This window comes from Macrobrachium nipponense, chromosome 11, assembly GCF_015104395.2.
Source record: "Macrobrachium nipponense isolate FS-2020 chromosome 11, ASM1510439v2, whole genome shotgun sequence".
Lineage (NCBI taxonomy): Eukaryota > Metazoa > Arthropoda > Malacostraca > Decapoda > Palaemonidae > Macrobrachium > Macrobrachium nipponense.
The window spans coordinates 8,971,311-8,991,948 of NC_061087.1; the positions used below are offsets into that span (position 1 = coordinate 8,971,311).

A 20,638-nucleotide genomic window follows, 5' to 3' on the forward strand; every position below is an offset into this window, starting at 1 on the left:
GGGAAGGAATTGAATATGATCCGGATCTCTGGATAGAGCCGACAGTTCTGAAATTCTTGCTCCCGACGCTAAGCTTAATAAAAATAGGGTTTTTCTTAAGAGCATTATAAACGAGCATGTGTCATTATTGGTTTCTGAAGCCAGTTTTAGAACATCGTTTAAGAACCATGAAACTGACGTCGGCCTTACAGAAGGTCGAAGTCTAGCACATGCCTTAGGAATAGACGAGAAGTAGGAATCCGTCAAATCTATGTTGAACCCAAATTGAAATATCTTTTTCAAGGCTGACTTGTTTGTCGTAATCGTGCTAGCTGCTAAACCTTTTTCAAATAGGGATCTGAAAAAGGATATAGCTGAATTAACTGTCATGATTCTAATATCTGATTCTCTCAGGAAGATTGCTAACTTTTTGACAGCAGCATCATACTGTCTCAAAGTTGAATCCCTTTTATCTGATTCCAAGAAGAGAATATTCTGAGGGTCAATATTCGCATCTCTTTTTGCCGCAAACTTCATGAAGTCCATAAAGTTAGGGTTTTGAGAATCCCTGAGGAAGCGAACACAGTCTTCGTTTGTACTGACTGGGGAGAGCCTGGATTGGGGGATCCGAAGAGGGCGAAGGCCCAGTTCCAGAATTAGGGGATACCAATTGCTCTTCGGCCAGTCTGGGGCTACTAGAGCCACTTGACCCTTGAATGTCCTGAGTTTGTTTAAAACTTTCATGAGAAGATTCACTGGAGGGAAGACATAAATCTTCTTCCAGTTGTTCCAGTCTAGAGCCAGGGCGTCCGTGCATAGGCCAGAGGGTCCAGGTTGGGGGCTACATAACACGGTAGTTTGTGGTTCGCTTGAGATGCGAAGAGGTCCACCTGTAGCCCTGGAACTCTTTGAAGGATCCATTGGAACGAACTGTTGTCCAGTGACCATTCCGACTCTAGGGGCACTGATCGGGATAGCGCGTCTGCTATGACGTTTCTCACTCCAGCTATGTGGGTGGAGGAGAGATGCCAACTGAACTTGTCTGCCAGGGAGAAGATGGCTACCATGACATGATTTAGATGACGTGACTTGGAGCCTCCTCTGTTTATACAATGTACTACCACTGCGCTGTCCAGGACTAGCTTTATGTGGGAGTACTTTGGTGGGCGCAACCTTTTTAGAGTCAAGAACACTGCCATTGCCTCCAGTACGTTTATATGGAACTGACGGAACTGAGGTGACCAAGTTCCTTGAACCTTTTTGACCTGGGAATACCCTCCCCAACCGCTTAAGGACGCGTCTGTGTGGATGGTGATCCCTGGTGGAGGGAACTGAAGAGGTACTGACACTGACAAATTCTTGACTTTCGCCCACGGCCGAAGTCGATTCTTTAGAATCAGAGGGACTGAGGATAGTTTGTCCCTGGACCTGACATTTGCTCGTGAGCGCCAGATTCTGGTTAGGTCTTTCAGTTTGGCTTTCATTAAGACGTTTGTCACTGATGCAAACTGGAGAGAACCCAGGATCCTTTCCTGAATCCTCCTTGACGCCAGTTTGTGACTTAGAAATTGCTTGACTGACTTCGCTATTTCTTTCCTTTTGGCTGATGGAATCGACAGAGTATGGGAGGATAGATTCCATTGAATGCCCAGCCACTGAAAGTTTGACTCTGGAGTGAGTCTTGACTTGGTCCTGTTTATCTTGAAGCCTAGATATTCCAGGAACTGAATAACTTTCAGTGTAGCTCTGTTGCATTCCTCGACTGTTGAAGCCCAGATCAACCAATCGTCGAGATACGCTACTACCATAATCCCTTGTGACCTGAGTTGTTGCACTACCACTTCCGCTAGCTTCGTGAACACCCTGGGTGCCACGTTGAGTCCGAAGGGAACTACCTTGAAGGAGAATGTCTGGTCTCCTATCTTGAAACCCAGATAGTGTCTTGCAATAGGGATATGATAGTAGGCGTCTGTAAGATCGATAGAGGTGGTGACGGCCCCACGGGGAAGTAAGGTCCGCACCTGCGAGATCGTGAGCATCTTGAACTTGTCGCAGCGGATGGCTAAGTTTAAGCGGGACAAGTCTAAGATTACCCTTCTTTTTGTGAGCCTTTCTTTGGCACGCTGAACAAGCGACCTTGAAATTTTAATCTCTTGACTCTCGCTATAGCTCCTTTCTGAAGGAGGTCCTCCGCGTACTCTGTCAATTCCTTGGAAGGAAGTTGACGGAAAGGTCTGGATGGAGGTGGGTTCGTCAACCAGCTCCAACCCAGGCCTTTTGACACTATGCTCTGAGCCCATTCGCTGAAGTTCCACCGGTGGCGAAAGTGAAACAGCCTCCCTCCTACCTGAAGTTCTTCATTGGTTCTGGTAACCGCCTCGGCCTCCTCTGAAGTGCTTTCCCCTATTAAAGGGGCCTCCCGATCCTCTCCCACGAAAGGAACGCTTACCTCTGCCCTCCCTTACCCGAGCGGTCGTACTTCTGTGAAGCTTGACTCTCGAAGGCTTGATTGTAAGCTGGAGAGATGGCGTAAGAGGTGGAGGGCTGAGGCTGAGGGGATATCACATAAATTGGCTGTGATTGAGCTTTAGAAGTGGAAGGTTGGGCTGTTTGCACTAAGGGCACCGCTGGAACTTGCTGAGGAAAGCGTGGCTGCTTTTTCTGGTAAGGTTGGAAACGCCTGGGTTTCCTCTGTCCCTTACCTTTAGCTGTTAGGTCTTGCCTCCTCTTAGCCGTAAGGCCCCAACGGTCCTTAAGGCTCTGGTTCAGCCTCGTAGCCTCTGCCTGGACTTCTTTCACCATAGCTTCTGGGAAGAGATCTGCTCCCCAGATGTTAGACGAAAGTAACCTATTCGGCTCATGCCGAATGGTTGCCTCTTGTAGGACATGCTTCCTACAATTCGTTCTAGCAGTGGCAAACTCAAACATATCTGACTGTACCGTTTGAGTCAGGGATTTGGTCATGAGCTTAAAAAGCGGTTCTGAGCCATAGGCTATGGTTGCTACCTCGGTCATAGCCATAGAGTTAATTGATCTGGCTAATCGCGATTTCGCGTCAAACTCAGCCTGAATAAGGCTATCTGGGAGCCTGGGTAGCTTTTCACCAAACTGCTCCATAGCACAGTCCGGTTTGAGTTTGCCAGCTGAGAATGTGTTCGCAAGTCTTCCCACAATTCTCCGGCTGAGGGGAGTAACGGAGATGTGGGATCTGCTTCCTTTAATTGAGGTATGGGTTCCCCCTTCTGGGCCGCTGGGATGGTAGACCTCGCGATCTTTGTCAGGAACGGGAGCGGGGTACTCTCATCCATTGTGAAAATGGTAAAGGGACTCTTAAAAGGTTGTATCTTGGTATTAGAACAATCCATGTCCTCTAAACACCTGAGCCATTCTCTCTGAGCCTGGTCTCGTGAATAGAGGACTGTCGTCCTTTGGTACCCTATCATCCCGAACCATGGCTGAAGCTGTGAGCCTTGCGTAGCCTATGAACGGAGGCTGGAGGTCTTCCGGGTAGAACTCGAAGTCCTCTATCCTTCGAGTTCCAAATTCCGGTATAGAAATGAGACCGTCTTGGAAGGGGGCGTATGACGCTACTCTCCAAGCTGAGTTCCACTTGTATTGGAAAGTGGAGGAGAGGCTAGAGGGGAGCTTCTCTCAGTCCGGCTATAATGGAGTCTTGGAAGTAATCCTATCCGACAACCGAGAGATCATTTGTTCCATGCTACTCTTTAGGGACCAACCAGGTCGCCCACCTGTTGCAACAGGCCAGCATTGGAGTCTAAAGCCGAGCTGCTGCGGAGGTGGAGGGGTGGCTCTGAATTGGAACCAAGGGTAGCGGAACTGGTGACTCTGCCGGAGTGCGAGATCTCTCTCTGGAGGATTTACTCCTCGAGGACTTAGAGCCGGAGCTAGAAGCTTTAGACCTGTCTGCTCCGGGATTCCCAGCCGGAGACTTACGTGAGGAGGATGAAGCCGAAGCCGTCTTCTTAGACGACGACGACGTCTTTGTCAAGGATTTCACTGCTTGACCCTTGACCTTAGGTCTAACCGAAGCGTCAGGAGGAGTATACAATTCATCACCTGTAAAGCCTTGGAAGGATGGAGAGGTTGCAGGAGTAGAAGAAACAGTTACGCCCAAGGGTGACCCTTGGGTGTCCACCTTACCTACCTCGACCAACAGGTCGTCTACACCTACCATAGGTTCCACATTAATATCTAAAGTCGCGACGTCCGTGGAGATATCCTGGTCTTGGTCAGTTAATGAGGCAGCCAGCTGTTGTTGGATGAAGGCGATAGTCGGGGCCGCCTCTACTGGGTCGACGTATCCTGTCGCCTTGCCTCCGGGAAGATTAATACCGCCAACCGTTTCTCTAGGATGTAGGGCATACCCTTGGCGGCGTTCTTCCCAAAACCGCCGACCCAGGCCCGCAGGGTTGCCAGTGCGGTATCCCTCACTGCCGGAGCCTGGAATAAGAGAGGGCGTAGATTAGATTTAAGAATCACTTAAAACTAAAACTTAAAGTATAACTTAAACTTAGATGCCTTAAGTTAAAGTGAATGATGAAAACTTAAGCACTAAAACAGAAGCGGAGCAGCTACCGGAGATGGAATACTTACCCCGTCTAAAAGCTGGCTCACCAGATCGTAACATATGGTACACGTCTCATGGTACCAGACCTGGATGTCCCCGTGCGGAGTCGCGCATGGAGCATGGACCGCAAACTTCGTGTCCACATGGGTCCTGAAGTGTGGCGGCGCATCCCGGATGCTCACAGTTGGTGGCCTGTAAGTGGGAAGACACATGAGTATCTTAAAGAATAACACTTACAGGCTTAAAGGACAGAAGAACTCCGTTGCATGCCGGAGCTCGGAAAAAATTTGGGCATAACCCCTCCCTGAATCGCCTGAATAGGCTATAATCCCGGAGAGATCCGGTAAGACATGTAAGGGAGGGGAGGATGGTTTAAGGTACTTAAGATAAACTTATAGTTAATCTAATAACACTTAAACCTAAAACTCAAACGAACCGGACCAAGTCCAGTGCGTAGCGGAGTGTAGTAACTCAGCAATACGGAAAGGTTAGCAGGGACCCACTGTATGTTCCGGTCCACTCTACTGGGTGGACTAACATCTTTCCGCTGGATACCAGGACTCCGGTCAAGAAAGGAGCCCTAGTAAGGTGGGAAAGAGCGAGAAGACATACAGGCTCGAGCTAGCACGGAGCGACAAGGTAGCAACGGAGGGGGGGAAAGGCCAGTACCCCCCACCACGTTACCACCCGGCCGGACCGAGAAGCTGGAGAGGTCGAGTCCAGTCTGGGTCTGTCCCGACTCCCTAGCCCCTCCGCCTGGGGGGAGATGAGGGAGGCAGGCTCGGGTATGTAGAGCGAGCTGGGCAGACCGACCCACCCTCCCCCGCCTCTATGGAAGAGTGGGAAGGGGGGAAAGGGACTGGGCAGGCGTCTGGCTGTCTCGTGATCACGTAGTGACCACGAGGCGGTAAGACCAAAACAAGACAACTAAGCCTAGGACAAACCAACTGATCAGAGAGATGCTATCGGGAAGCAACTGAACTGAAAAGCGGTAGCATATAGGCCCACTGGGCCAAAACCAACTGATCAGAGAGAAGCTATAGGGAAGCAACCGAACTGATGAGCGGTAGTATAGGCTCAATGAGCCAGGACCTAGGCTAAGCCAGACGCCTAACTAACCTAACCATAACAAAATACATAATATAATTAAATAAAATAAAAGAAAGAAGGCAAAATAGTAGGAGAAAAAATCCAGGAGTGTACGACTAACCCGAAGGCAAGTCTACCACTCAAAGCTAGTCAGAGGCCGATACTAAGAGCCGGGACTAGGGTCTGGATAGAAGAAGCCTACCTAAGGTAAAAGACATGCATGCATGACAAACCTGAGTAGACAGTACCCTAAGTAAAGCGGATAAATAATATAGAGCGTACATAGATAAGGGGAGGGATGTTTTTCTAGGTATGGGAGACCAAGAACGAACCCACCATGAGGCAGAACCATGCTGCCATGCTTCCGACCCAGAGTTCGTATTTATACCTAAAAAACGGCAAATACTGTCTCAGGGCCGGAAAAAACCAACTAACCATAAATACTGAGTACTTAACTTAGCTGCTGCGATAGCTGCACGCTCCATTATAGATAAATCCAACGAAAGGGCACAAAAAACACAGAGAGAAAAAATGGCACGTGTGACTCGTGTGCGCTAACTGAAAAGGATGACCACCAGAGGCGCAGCAGTCGGCAGCATGGGATGGAGTAGTAGTAGTACGAGCTGCTCACTCTGTGGGTCGGCTCCCCTCATGGAGGGTTTTTGTAGTGGGAGATTTCTATTGGCATTTGGCTCGTGGTAGTGGTCTCACTCGCCTAGTGTTCATACCGACACCCTCTTGGAGGATGGGGTGAGCCGAAGTCAGTTTATACTGACCTTTTTCTTTATTTTATTTATTCTCTGGTATGTGTTAGTACATTTACCCTAGAAATAATAGATTAAAGGATATTTCGCGCAGCGACACGAGCTGAGCCCAGAAAAGGGAAGGATATAGTAGGCAAGCAATAGACCACGAGAAGTGGACCACCCCGCCCGCTAGCGGAGCCAGAACGAACTATAAACCAAAGGTGCCCCGGCTGCGGCGGAAGGCTCCGTTCGTTATAGTGGGGAAGGGTGGGACTGAACAACTGGGAGGGGGGTCCCCGGCGTAACGCGGCGGGAGAGAGAGAGGGGGGGGTGGCCTACTCCTCCCCGTCTCAACAACTACCCGCTCGGAGACCCGGTACCCGAAACAAGTGGTCGCCCTAAACCCCAGCTGGGAAGAACCCCTGGCCTCCTCAGAGAAGGAGGGAGGAAGGCTACTGAGGTTGTCATAGCAACCAAGGGGTCCCCCAGACCCTCCCTATACCTGTAGGGAGGGAAGGGGAAGGGTAGGTGCGGTGGAACACGTGGCCGCCAGTGGCCTAAGCCGCGATAGTAACACAACCGTGGGAGGGCCACGTGAACCAGGCTGTACCAATACATGGGACATGCACCTAGGCTAGCCTAACACCCTAAAAAGAACTAAAATTACATCATAACAGGTGGAAAAGACACTTTTAGTAAAAGAAAAAGAAGCCCAGGAGGAGGCAAACTGTTCCGAGGAACAGGAGACTACTCGGAGCCAGCGATAGCCGATGAAGAGCAAGAGCTGGGATGCTGGGCCAGAATACAGAATAGCCCTAAATACCAAACTAAGAGAATGGTAAACGGGCTAACCTAGCTAAAAATACGATGTAAAAACGATGAACGTCGATATAGTAAGCCCATAAGTACAAGAAGTCCCAGTATGGAAGACCGGGAATTCTAGACATGAGGCAGCATGGCGCCGCCACTAGCCGACCGGGAAACCGTATATGACCTATTAGAAGGAAAATACTGGTTCCTGGAAGACTAAAATACAGTAAAATACTACTTATGAGGCACTTAACTTAGCCGATGCGATGGCAGCACGTTCCATGGTAAAGAAGAGGAGATAAATCCAAAAGATTAGCACACGTGAATAAAAAAATGCTCCAACGCGTACTGCTAAATATTAAGGATGACCGCTAGGGGCGCTGCTGTCCGTGGCGTCCTTAGTAGTAGTAGTAGCGGCCGCATCACCCGTTAGTATCAGCTCTCTCTAGTGGGGATTTTGGATTGGAAGGTCTAAATGGTGAATGACTCGTGGTAGTGATCCCACTCGCCCCTATTCTCATACCGACACTTCTTTTATAGAGTGAGCGAGTCAGTTTTACTGACATTTTCTTAATTTTGTTTTGTTTTCTCTGGTAAGATTTAGATTAATTTTGCCTAGAAAGAATGATATAAGGATCCTTTCATAGGCCGACACGAGCTGAGCCCAGAAATGCCAGATATGAGGGTTTTGGGAAAGGGAAGGACATAAAGGAATATTTCATTGAATAGAGATGTATTGTAAACAAAAGTATGGTAGTAATAATAATTAGATATGGGCAAATCAGTTGGGAGAATTCTTGGAGGGGAGATTGAAGAAATATTGTAAGAGTATGTGTGAGTGCAAACTTCCTTATGACACTAAAAGAAACAATAATGAAACAAGACAGGATGAAAGGTAGTGTTGTAGTCAAGGAAGCTAATTGCTTTACAGAAGCAAAAATGAAACATGGAGAAGAGGTAATACTGTATATGCACACATAGAAACATTAGCGAGGAAGAAGTTTGGAAATAAATATATAGAGCAGAAGTTAATGAAAAAGATTTTAGTAACAATATCTGAAAAATTATGTAGAAAAATAAATATAAAATGAAAGAAAAATAAAAGATGGGCTGGTAAAAGCATAAACTGGGATGGCGTTTTGCAGGAAGAGTTGCAGTTTGTCCAGCAGTGAAAGCAACAGGGCCAATTTCTGCATCTGAGTGACTCCCTTTGTAGTAAAGGATCACCAGAGCTCTCTATTCTTAAGGACTCCCAATATGAATAGAGAGGAAAGCTCTGGAGAGCCGTCTCTAATAGCCTTGTCTGCAGAAGACAAGACTTGTGGGCAGTCCAAGGCAATGTCACTTGATAAATCTTGGAAGTCCACAATCTTCTTAGCCAGTGCTCCCATTGTCTCCTCAAGAAAACTAAAAACTTCAAAAACCTTGAAAAGATCCCCAACAAGGCGATTTAGTTCTACCAACAAAAACATTACCTTTGCCGATGAGAACGCAGAACGTCAAGAAGAGTTGATGAGGCCAGAGAAGTCCCCTTGGGAGGGGGCAGCAACTCCCACAGAAGGAGCTTCCCAGTGATGTACAATAAATACCTCCTATGCACTAATCATGAGGAAGTAAAGGAGAGAGACGCTTTCCCTTGCGCCCATTTAGCTGAAAGCCAATCTCCCATCTCCTAGAGAGACTGCTTGGAGGATGAAGAAAGCATCTTGGGGAGCCTGGTCCTGTCATCCAGATGACTCATAAAAAAAAGTTGAAGCAAGCGAGACTGGGGCAGCTGGGGTAAAAAAGTTGGGGAAGTTCCCCAAAACTAATTAGAAGTCTTGGAAGCAGAGGAGACTTTCTTCAAACTCATTATTTAAGGAAGTAGTAATTGTCACTTACTGGGAGCCATTGACATTTCATCTTCATCCAAAGGCAACCGAGACTATGGTCTCTGAACCGACTGAAGAGTAGAAACACTTCTGAAAGCAGTGCTTGCCACTCAGTCGGGTATCAGGTACTGAAGAGTTGGTACCGGGAGTACAGGAAGGTGAGCCAGGTGTTTGGTCAATGACGCTAGGCACTTGGGAGCCAAGTGATGGCTCTCAGCAAATGCGCGCTTGGTTGAGAAGGACACTGGACTGTCCCAAGTAGATACTGCATAAATACAAGAGGGCTGTGAGTTAGTACTGGCCTTCTCATAATGTTTAACTGGAAGTGAGTCTGGAAGACAACCCACATCCTCTGACGTGTGTTCAAGCGGTCTTGAAGAGTGCAAGAATCATTTCCTGCACCTCTTGTCTATGTTGGAATCGTCAGAACTTGAAGACAAGTGATGCACTCCCAATGAGACACCTTTCCAATGGCTGTCTGTCTAGGATCCTGCAACAGGCTTGACTGGAGCGACTATCTGTGGGCAAATCCCATTGGGCCTCTCTTGGACTTCCGGTATGTCTTCTCCCAGGTTCAGGGGAGTATGACAGGGACCTTCGTTTAGGAGAATCCAAAAGACAGAAAGTCACTTCCTCCACTAGCGCTACACTATCACTCATAACTTTTCTGAGAACACTTTATCAATAAGCACTCTCAGTGACTCTCCTAACTCTGCCACTGTAGTAACTACAAGACCTATCCTCTTATTGAACCTAGGTTCAAGACTGGTGATAGTATTATGGTTGGAAGCAAGAGAGCCAGGCACAGGAGTAGGTGGATGAAGAGTAGGATGGCTAGTGTTAGGAGAAAAAGCAGGAATAGGGGTAGAAGGACTAGAAAGGTTAGTTACTACACTACAGTTAGGGGTAGTTTCTAGGTTACGTGACCTACCCTTGGTTCTAAAAGCTGCTTCCCTCTTACTATCCCTTGCTAACTTAACCAAGTGCGATTTAAGCACTTTCCACTCTTCTCATCTCAAAGAAAACATTCACCACAAGTTTTCTCCTTACTATATTCTTGCCCCTACAGTGCCCCTCATCTACTGCATTTTGAATGAGGATCCAGGCAAAATTTTGTCAACCTAGTTTTATGCCCTTTGCTGCAAACTAGCAGTGCTGGAATCAGACATAATTCTATAAAAAAAAACTAGGCTAACTATCCAAAAAGCTAATAAGCTGACAAAAACTTGCTGGCTACCAAGACAAAGCAACTGTACAGCACCACAATACAACTGAAAACCGTGAAAATGCTGCTGCAATGGCACTAATATGTACAACATGCTGGGGAGAAACAAAACTGAACTCCCCTGTAAAGCTGTTTCCCAGAGTGCTCTGATAGTGCACGGGGCCAGTCATCTACACAAAAACAATAGAATCGCTACCATGAATTTTTAAAAAAGCTGTTGCATGAGTAGAAACATTAGCTGTGTAATTACTTGGCAAGTTACTGATATGAAATACTAATTTTCTAATTATTCAATTTCAGAGAACTATTCTGTATAATGAATTTCTAAAAATATGTACAATACAGAGCTATGCAGTTTAGCCTAGCAAAAATATAGCCAATCACAGTATATTTACCTACCTACTGGGTATGCTAACAAGTTGTGCAAAATGTATCTCTCTCTCTCTCACACATACACAATTTTCAATGACATTTATTTATTGTAAAATTACTTAATACAGTTATTTAGTGTAACATACACATATTTTTCAGTATGTGTATAAGTATCTTGGTAAAGATTACTGCTGACATATGAATGATAAGTCAGAGAGCTGCTCAAAACTCCCTGATCAGCCCACCGATATACAGTATTACAGAGGGACTCATATGTACTGTCTTTCTTTCTTATTAAGAGACACTGTCCTTCTTTCTTATCAGAAGACACTAGTATTTCTGGGCTCAGCTCGTGTCGGCCTATGAAAGGATCCTTAATATCATTCTTTCTAGGTAAAATTAATCTAAAATTACCAGAGAAAAACAAAATTAAGAAAATGTCAGTAAAACTGACTCGCTCACTCTTTAAAAGAAGTGTCGGTATGAGAATAGGGGCGAGTGGGAACACTACCACGAGACATTCACCAATTAGACCTTCCAATCAAAATCCCCACTAGAGAGAGCTGATACCAACGGGCGATGTGGCCGCTACTACTACTACTAGGGGACGCCACGGACAGCAGCGCCCCTAGCGGTCATCCTTAATTATTAGCGCTAAGCGTCGTACGCATTTTCTTGCTTGTGTACTATTTTCTCGATTTACCTCATTCTCCATTATGGAACGTGCTGCCATCGCAACAGCTAAGTTAAGTGCCTCATAAGTAGTGTTTTACCGTATTTTAGTCTTCCAGGAACCAGTATTTTCCTTCTAATAGGTCATATACGGTTTCCCGGTCGACTCGTGGCGGCGCCATGCTGCCTCCTTAAGAATTCCCGGTCTTCCATACTGGGACTTCTTATACTTATGGGCTTACTATATCACGTTCATCGTTTTTACATCGCCTTTTTAGCTAGGTTAGCCCATTACCAATTCTCTTAGTTTGGTATTTAGGGCTATTCTGTGTTTCTGGCCCAGCATCCCGGCTCTTGCTCTTCATCGGCTATCGCTGGCTCCGAGTAGGCTTCTGTTCCTCGGAACAGTTTGCCTCCTCCTGGCTTCTTTTTTCTTTTACTAAGTGTCTTTTTCCATCTTACGATGTAATTTTAGTTCTATTTAGGGTGTTAGGCTAGCCTAGGTGCATGTCCCATGTATTGGTACAGCCTGGTTCATGTGGCCCTTCCACGGTTGTGTTGCTATCGCGGCTTAGGCCACTTGCGGTCACGTGTTCCATCGCACCTTACCCTTCCCCTTCCTCCCTACCAGGTATAGGGAGGGGTCTGGGGACCCCTTGGTTGCCATGACAACCTCAGTTGCCTTCCTCCCTCCTTCTCTGAGGAGGCCAGGGGTTCTCCCCAGCTGGGGTATAGGGCGACCACTTGTTTCGGGTACCGGGTCACCGAGCGGGTAGTTGTTGGGACGGGGAGGAGTAGGCCACCCCCCCCTCTCTCTCTCCCGCCGTGTTACGCCGAGAACCCCCCCCCCCCCCCCCCCAGTTGCTCAGCCCACCTTTCCCCCACTATAACGAACGGAGCCTTCCGCCGCAGCCGGGCACCTTTGGTTATAGCTTGCTGGCTCCGCCAGCGGGCGGGGTGGTCACTACTAGTGGTCTATTGCTTGCCTACTATATCCTTCCCTTTTTTCCCCGCTACCGGAAGGGAGCTTGCTTCTTACCCGGGCACTCTTCTAGTAGACGGGGGGAAAGGTTTGATATTTATTTCGTTATTTTTAAGGATATACCCTAATTTTACGATGAATTCCTAGATTTATATTATATATACCATCTCCGCCGTTTTCCGTCGTGGTTTTTTCAATTTTCACCACCACACCTGGTTGGATTCTATCTCTTGTCTCCGGCGTAGCCTTGGACAAACTCCAACCATCTTGCTACCACACGTATTATGGCGGGGCTCTGGTTTAATCTAACTTTCTCGCTCCGGCACCAGCGGAGCAATTGTTAGGCTGTAAGTGTTCTCCTGATACTTATGTATCTTTCCACTTACAGGCTACCAACTGTCAGGTCCTTGGGTGCAATGCGACGTTATACGACCCCTGCGCCCACGATGAGTGCAGGTCTCACGCCCCGTGTGCCACGCCTTACAACGACATGATCGTCTGGCACCCGGAGCCTGCGCCATCTGTTACGACCTGGTCAGTCAGCTGGTGGAGGGGGTAAGTCGATTATAGACTTTTTTATCGTATTACTAACAACACTTAGTCATAAGCTTGTTAACCCCGCTCCGCCATTAGAAGCTTCATTTCGCCTTCTCTTTCAGGCTGCCGGTGTGAGGGAAGTCGCCCTAGCAACCCTGAAAGCTTGGGTGGGCGGCTTCGGGAAGAACGCCGCCAAAGGCCAGCCTTACATCTTGGACAAGAAGCTGGCCGTTCAGATCTTCCCCGGTGGCAAGTCAACAGGGTGTGTGACCCCATATCTGCAGCCCCTCTCATAGCCTCCATCCAGCAAGAGATGCAGCAGTCTTTTCGGGGCCGTGCCACGCAGGAGACGGTCCCGGACGTCGCAACCTTGGACCTTAATATTGAGCCTATGGCGGTAGGTGCTGAGGATTTGTTAGTTGAGGTAGGTGTGTCGGGTGCCCAAGGTCTTTCCTTGGGCGCTCCTGGATCTTCTCCTGTCCCTTCTTCTACCGCTTCTTTCCAAGGCTTTTTGGGATCTGAGATCCCTACCCGCTCTCCCGCTCTCTCTGTACCCCCAAAGGTGAAGGGACAGAGAGAACCGAAGACCCTTGTTAAGACGACTTCTAAAAGTCGTCGTCGTCTTCTTCAGCTAAGAAGTCTTCGACTTCCTATGCTGACGCGGTGAAGGCTAAGCCGAGCTCTTCCTATTCAAAGAGCTCTAGAAGCAAGGCTTCTAAGGAGAAGGCTCGCGCTCCCGCTGAGCCAATGCCTTCTCCGGCCTCCACCGCATCCACTCCGGCAACGCCGGTTGGAGTAGCGGGACCTAGCTCTTTTGATCCCACTGCTTTCTCAGCAGTGGTGATGCAACAGGTAGGAGAGAGATGGTTGGCTCACAGGTCTCCGCCTCGGAACCAGGTTCGAACAAATGTTCGCACAACTGTCGAGCACTTTGTCTCAGTCGGGCCAGTCCATCCAAGATCTCTCTAACAGAGTTAGAGAGAATGAGGACCGAGTAGCTGGGCTTGCTCAGGCTCCTCATCCAGTCTCCCCAGTAGCAAGTGCTGGTATTCTCCAGCTACCACCTTATGAGTCCGCTACCAGCCTTCTCCATGGAGAATCCATGGAGAGTGGCCACTTACGCTCCATTCAAGGACGGTATGATCTCTGTCCCGGAGTGTGGAACTCGAAGGATTGAGGACTTCGAGTTTTATCCTCCGGATTGACGCAGCCTTCATTGGTTATGCTAGGCTGACCGTAGCGGCACTCACTATTGGGAGGACAAGATCTCCAGGGAGAACGTTCTCTATAGTAGAGATCATGCTCAACGCGAATGGGTTCACTGCCTTGAGGACTGGGAGTGTACCAACACTAAGCTCCAGGCTTTCAAGAGTCCTTTTACTATTTTTGCGACGGAGGAGGAGGCTTCTCTTCCGTTCGCTACAAAAATAGTGGAAGCGACTCTTCAGGCAGTCCTCAAGGATGAGCCCATGCCACAGCTGAGGGAAGCAGAGTCTACTTCTCCGCTCTTCCCAGCTTTCGGAGAATTGTGGGAGAACTTGCCTGCCACTTTCACGCTTGGTAAGCTCAAACCGACTGTGCTATGGACCAGTTTGGCGAAAAGCTCCCAAGGCTGCCTGATTCCTTGATTCAGGCAGAGTTCGACGCTCGAACTAGGTTTGGCAGGTCCCTCAATTCTCTGATTATCACAGAGATGGCTGCTCTTTCGTATGGCACAGAACCTTTATTTATTTAAGATTCTGGCCAAGTCCCAGCTTCAAACGGTTCAGACGGATGCTTTCGACTTCTTCCAAGCTAGGAGGAATTGCCGAAAGCACGTTCTGCAGGAGTGCACTATTAGGCACGAACCTAATAGACTCCTGGCTTCCAGCTATGTGAGCGGACCTCTTCCCAGAGTCCGCTGTAAATGAGGTACACCACGAGGCTGCTAGGCTCAACCAGAGCCTTAGAGCTAGATGGGTATCTCCTCTAAGAGGAAACAAGAATCCGCCCCTGCTGCTGGTAAGAAACTAAAGAAGTCTGGTAAAAGGTTCCAGCCTTACCAGAACACCAGCAACAGCAGCAATTTGTTCAGGCCGTCCCGGTTACCCAACAGGGACAAACCTTCAACCTCGAAGCAGACCCAGCCCATCCTCCTGCTGTCTCCTCAGTCGCAACCCTCGACCTCCTACGCACTCTCGCCGGCCTTCAACCCTATGTATGAAGGTCAGGCTTACCCTCCCTTTAATAGGCAATCGAGAGGTAACAGAGCGAGAGGCCACTTTCGCCAGCGTGGCACAGGAAGGGCGGCAAGGAGTAGGCAGTTCAGAGGAGGGCGTGGAGGTCAACCCGCCCATCAACAATGAGGCTCCCCAGGTAGGAGGGAGGCTGTTCCTCTTCCGTCACAGGTGAGGGTTCAGCAATTGGGCACAGAGCATAGTGTCCAAGGGATTGGGTTGGAGTTGGATCAAAGATCCCCCTCCAATCAAATCATTCCGTCAAGTACCATCAAAGGAATTGACAGATTATGCGGAGGAACTCCTTCAGAAAGGAGCTATTGCGAGAGTCAAGCATCTAAAATTTCAAGGTCGCTTATTCAGCGTGCCAAAGAAAGGCTCAACAAAAAGAAGGGTAATCTTAGACTTGTCAAGGCTAAACTCTTTCATTCGTTGCGACAAGTTCAAAATGCTTACCCTCTCGCAGGTAAGGACCTTACTTCCTCGTGGAGCCGTCACATGCTCCATCGATCTTACAGACGCTACTATCATATCCCTATAGCCAGACACTTCCGCCCATTCCTAGGATTCAGGCTAGGAAATCAGAAATTCTCATTCAAAGTGATGCCCTTCGGTCTGAATGTAGCCCCCAGGGTATTCACGAAAATAGCAGAAGTAGTGGTGCAACAATTGAGAACTCAGGGAATAATGATAGCAGCATACCTCGACGATTGGTTGATCTGGGCACCAACAGTCGAGGAATGTCTCAAAGCCACGAAAAAGGTAGTTCAATTTCTGGAAACATCTGGGGTTCCAGATAAACAAAACGAAATCCAGACTTACTCCGGAGTCTCGTTTTCAGTGGCTAGGAATCCAATGGGATTTGTCTTCCCACAATCTGTCAATTCCAGTGGCCAAACGGAAAGAGATAGCCAAGTCTGTCAGACAATTTCTCAAATGCAAGCAAACATCAAGGAGAAGCCAGGAAAGAATCCTAGGTTCCCTTCAGTTTGCTTCAGTGACAGATATCCTCCTGAAAGCAAGGCTGAAAGATATAATCGAGTTTGGCGATCGAGAGCAAACGCCAAATCTCGAGACAAGTTGTCAGTAATTCCACAGATCCTTCGCAATCAACTCCGTCCATGGACAAAAGTAAAGAACCTGGCCAAGCGGTACCCCTTCAATATCCCCTTCCAGTGTTAACCATTCACACGGATGCCTCCCTGTCCGGGTGGGGGGGATATTCTCAATTCAAACAAGTTCAGGGGACTTGGTCAGTTCAATTCCGCCAGCTCCACATAAACGTTCTGGAAGCAATGGCAGTATTTCTTACCCTGAAGAGACTTCTTCCCCCGGAAAAGTCTCATCTAAGACTAGTTTTGGACAGTGCAGTGGTAGTTCATTGCATCAACAGAGGAGGGTCCAAATCCAAACATGTGAACCATGTCATGATAGCCATCTTTGCACTAGCAAACAAACACAAATGGCATCTGTCCGCCACTCACCTGGCGGGGTAAGAAATGTGATAGCAGACGCCTTGTCCCGGTCGGTTCCCTCTGGAATCAGAATGGTCCCTAGACGACGGGTCATTCCAGTGGATATGCCGGAGAGTCCCAGGTCTCCAAGTAGATCTCTTCGCCTCACAAGCGAACCACAAGCTCCCTTGCTATGTGGCCCCCAACCTGGACCCTCTGGCTTATGCCACGGACGCCCTGTCGTTAGATTGGAATCAGTGGAGAAAAATTTATGTTTTTCCTCCAGTGAATCTTCTCTTGAAAGTCTTGAGCAAGCTGAGGACTTTCAAGGGACTAGTAGCCCTGATTGCTCCAGACTGGCCCCAAGAGCAACTGGTACCTCTGCTTCTCTGGAATTGGGTCTCCGACCTCAACGGATTCCCAATCCCAAGCTGTCACAATCAGTACAAATGAGGACTGTGTTCGCTTCCTCAGGAATTCTTCAGACCCTAACTTTATGGACTTCATGAAGTTTGCGGCTAATAAAGATGCTAACATTGATCCACAAAACATCCTCTTCCTAGAATCAGATAAGAGAGAGTCAACTATTAGACAATATGACTCAGCTGTTAAAAAATTAGCATCCTTCCTGAAAGAATCAAACACTACAACCATGACAGTTAATTTAGCTATATCCTTTTTCAGATCCTTGTTTGAAAAAGGTTTAGCAGCTAGCACTATTACTACTCATAAATCGCTTTGAAGAAGATCTTTCAGTTAGGTTTCCAGATAGATCTGACTGAATCTTATTTTACGTCTATCCCTAAAGCCTGTGCTAGACTTAGACCTTCTCAAAGGCCTACTGCAGTCTCATGGTTCTTAAATGATGTCCTCAAACTAGCATCAGATACTGACAACTCATCTTGTACATTCATAATGCTTCTTAGAAAGACATTATTCTTATTAAGCCTAGCTTCAGGAGCTAGAATTTCAGAACTGTCGGCTCTATCCAGAGATGCGGGTCATGTGGAATTCCTCCCCTCAGGAGAAGTTCTGCTTGCTCCGGATCGTAGTTTTTTGGCTAAAAATGAGGATCCTCTTGCAAGGTGGGCTCCTTGGAAAGTCATCCCACTTCCGCAAGACCCTTCTCTCTGCCCAGTATCAACTTTAAGAGCCTTTCTATCTCGTACATCCTCAGATCCTCAGGTTCTCTCTTCATGAGAGAAAAGGTGGTACTTTATCAGTAAAACAGGGTATTAGACAACAAATCCTTTACTTCATTAAACAAGCCAATCCTGATTCATTTCCAAAAAGCACATGACATTAATTACTTTCAACATATGAACTTTGAGGATCTTAAAAAGTATACTGGATGGAAATCTCCGACAGTCTTTAAACGTCACTATCTAAAGTCCTTGGAATCTTTAAAATTTTCTGCAGTAGCAGCGGGAAACATTGTTTCCCCTGATACTGTATAGTAGTCGTAGTATAGATCCAGGTCTCCTCTCTACCTACCTCTCCAACATGCCTCACCCTATCGCCATGCTACTCGGATATTCTAGCCTTAGCCGCCCGAGATCATATTAGTGGATTGTCCCTTATTTTTTGCTAGGGACATCCACACTATGTACTGATAATGTACTTCAGTGTCTAACCCTTATTTTTATGCTAGGGTAGGACACAAATGTGTTTGTATATTTTGTAAATACGTTATCTAAGTGAATCTATTTTGTTAAATTACACTGCATTATTGTATTTTACTATGTTTACTATAATTTTAGGTACTTTACATTACTAACTTTCTTTTATGTCATTGTTTAAAATAAGTTAGCCTTTAAGTACTTAGTTTATATGCTGTAATAACTGATTTACTTATATATATCCCTCATTTTTACAACTGATTTTCATTTGTCCTTTTTATTTTTTCCATCTTGTCTGTTTCTCTGGTACTCTTTCATAGGCCGACACGAGCTGAGCCCAGAAAAGGGATTTTGACGTAGGAAAAATCTATTTCTGGGTGATTGGCTCGTGTCGCCCTATGAAACCCGCCCTGTATTGATTGCCCCCCCCTGCAGGACAAGATGTTCATAGATTAAGGATGACCGCTAGGGGCGCTGCTGTCCGTGGCGTCCCCTAGTAGTAGTAGTAGCGGCCGCATCACCCGATGGTATCAGCTCTCTCTAGTGGGGATTTTGATTGGAAGGTCTAATTGGTGAATGTCTCGTGGTAGTGTTCCCACTCGCCCCTATTCTCATACCGACACTTCTTTTAAAGAGTGAGCGAGTCAGTTTTACTGACATTTTCTTAATTTTGTTTTTTCTGGTAATTTTAGATTAATTTTTACCTAGAAAGAATGATATTAAGGATCCTTTCATAGGGCGACACGAGCCAATCACCCAGAAATAGATTTTTCCTACGTCAAAATCCCTTTTCTGGGATAACTGCATATACACAAAACAGCTAAAAACAAGTAATGTGTGTAAGATGAAACGGAAGTTTTGCATTTGTGTAGGCTACTAACTTTATGACATACCTGTGGGCCAACAGCAGAATAAAACTCATCCATGTTTGGGTATTTGGCATGGGAAATCAGAGCAGCCACAGCTTCACAGCGTTTCCAGTCTTGTCCATCACAAATAATAAGACCAGCACCAATAACAGCTGCAACACCATTCGGCTGCATCATGTATCGTCGTACAATGAATGAGCCACAGACTTTCTGCAGCCAACCACCATTCTGTAATTCATATTCTTTTTTAAATAAACATTTTTCTTTAATTTTCATAAAGAGAAAACTTAAGAACAAAGACTTAACAGAAAATGTTTTTACAGCCTCTGATCCTTATCAATATAATAGAAAGAATAATACTGTTGCAATACCTATAAAAAACTTCATTTTCATAATTTTTTGGGGACAAATAACATGAAGGTTACAAAATGCTTTGGAAGAACCAAAATCAACATCTAAAACTGGCAAAATCACATCATTACTTTGCTTATTTTACTGTATTTATATATAAACTAAATTGCAATTTTAAACAAGGTGATAATTTACAAAAAATAAAGTATCTCTAAATAATGCTTCATTTAGCAACTAATGCCACTGATGATGTCCGCAAAACACAATCAGCTTTGCATTACAAGAATCCAAAGAAGCATGACTGCTATGTTCATATTTTTTAATACTACAATAATAATATGACAATGATAATTGGATAGCGTGAGTAAAAATCACAATTTTTTAAAGTAAATTGTATTTCTGGCTCAGCTCGTGTCCGCTTGCGCGAATATCCAAATTTAATCTATTATTTCTAGGGTAAATGTACTAACACCTACCAGAGAATAAATAAATAAAGAAAAAGGTCAGTATAACTGACTCGCTCACCCTCTAGGAGGGTGTCGGTATGAACACTAGGCGAGTGAGACCACTACACGAGCCAAATGCCAATAGAAATCTCCCACTACAAAACCCTCCAAGAGGGGAGCCGTCCCACAGAGAGAGCAGCTCGTACTACTACTACTCCATCCCATGCTGCCGACTGCTGCGCCTCTGGTGGCCATCCTTTTCAGTTAGCTCGCACGAGTCACACGTGTTATTTTTCTCTCTGTGTATTTTGTGCCCTTTCTTCGGATTTTCGATAATGGAGCGTGCAGCTATTGCAGCAGCTAAGTTAAGTACTCAGTATTTACGGTTAGTTGGTTTTTTCCGTCCCTGAGACAGTATTTGTGCCGTTTTTTAGGTATAAATACGTTTCTCGGGGTCGAGCATGGCAGCATGGTCCTGCCGCGTGATGGGTTCGTTCTTGGTCTCCCATACCTAGAACATCCCTTATTCGTTTACGCTCTATTTTGATTATCCGCTTTATTTAGTTTAAGGTCTACTCAGGTTATCATGCATGCATGTATATCACCTTATGTAGCTTTTTCTATCCAGATCCTAGTCCAGGTTCTTAGTATCGGCCCCTGACTAGCTTTTGAGTGGTAGACTTGCCTTCGGTTAGTCGTACACTCCTGGATTTTTTCTCCTGCTATTTTACCTTCTTTCTTTCATTTTATTTTTTATTTAATATATATATTTTGTCTTGTTAGGTTAGTTTGGCGTCTGGCTTAGCCTAGGT

At 46.4% G+C, this 20,638-nt stretch overlaps 1 protein-coding gene across 1 annotated transcript in view; it reads right to left on the reverse strand.

Annotated features, from left to right (window-relative positions):
* Positions 1–20,638, reverse strand: part of LOC135213100 (uncharacterized) — a 243,724-nt gene that overhangs the window by 38,630 nt on the left and 184,456 nt on the right. The window contains exon 6 of the mRNA XM_064247017.1: positions 19,054–19,257. Coding sequence (XP_064103087.1) covers positions 19,054–19,257 — 204 coding nt within the window. The remainder of the gene's footprint in view (positions 1–19,053; positions 19,258–20,638) is intronic.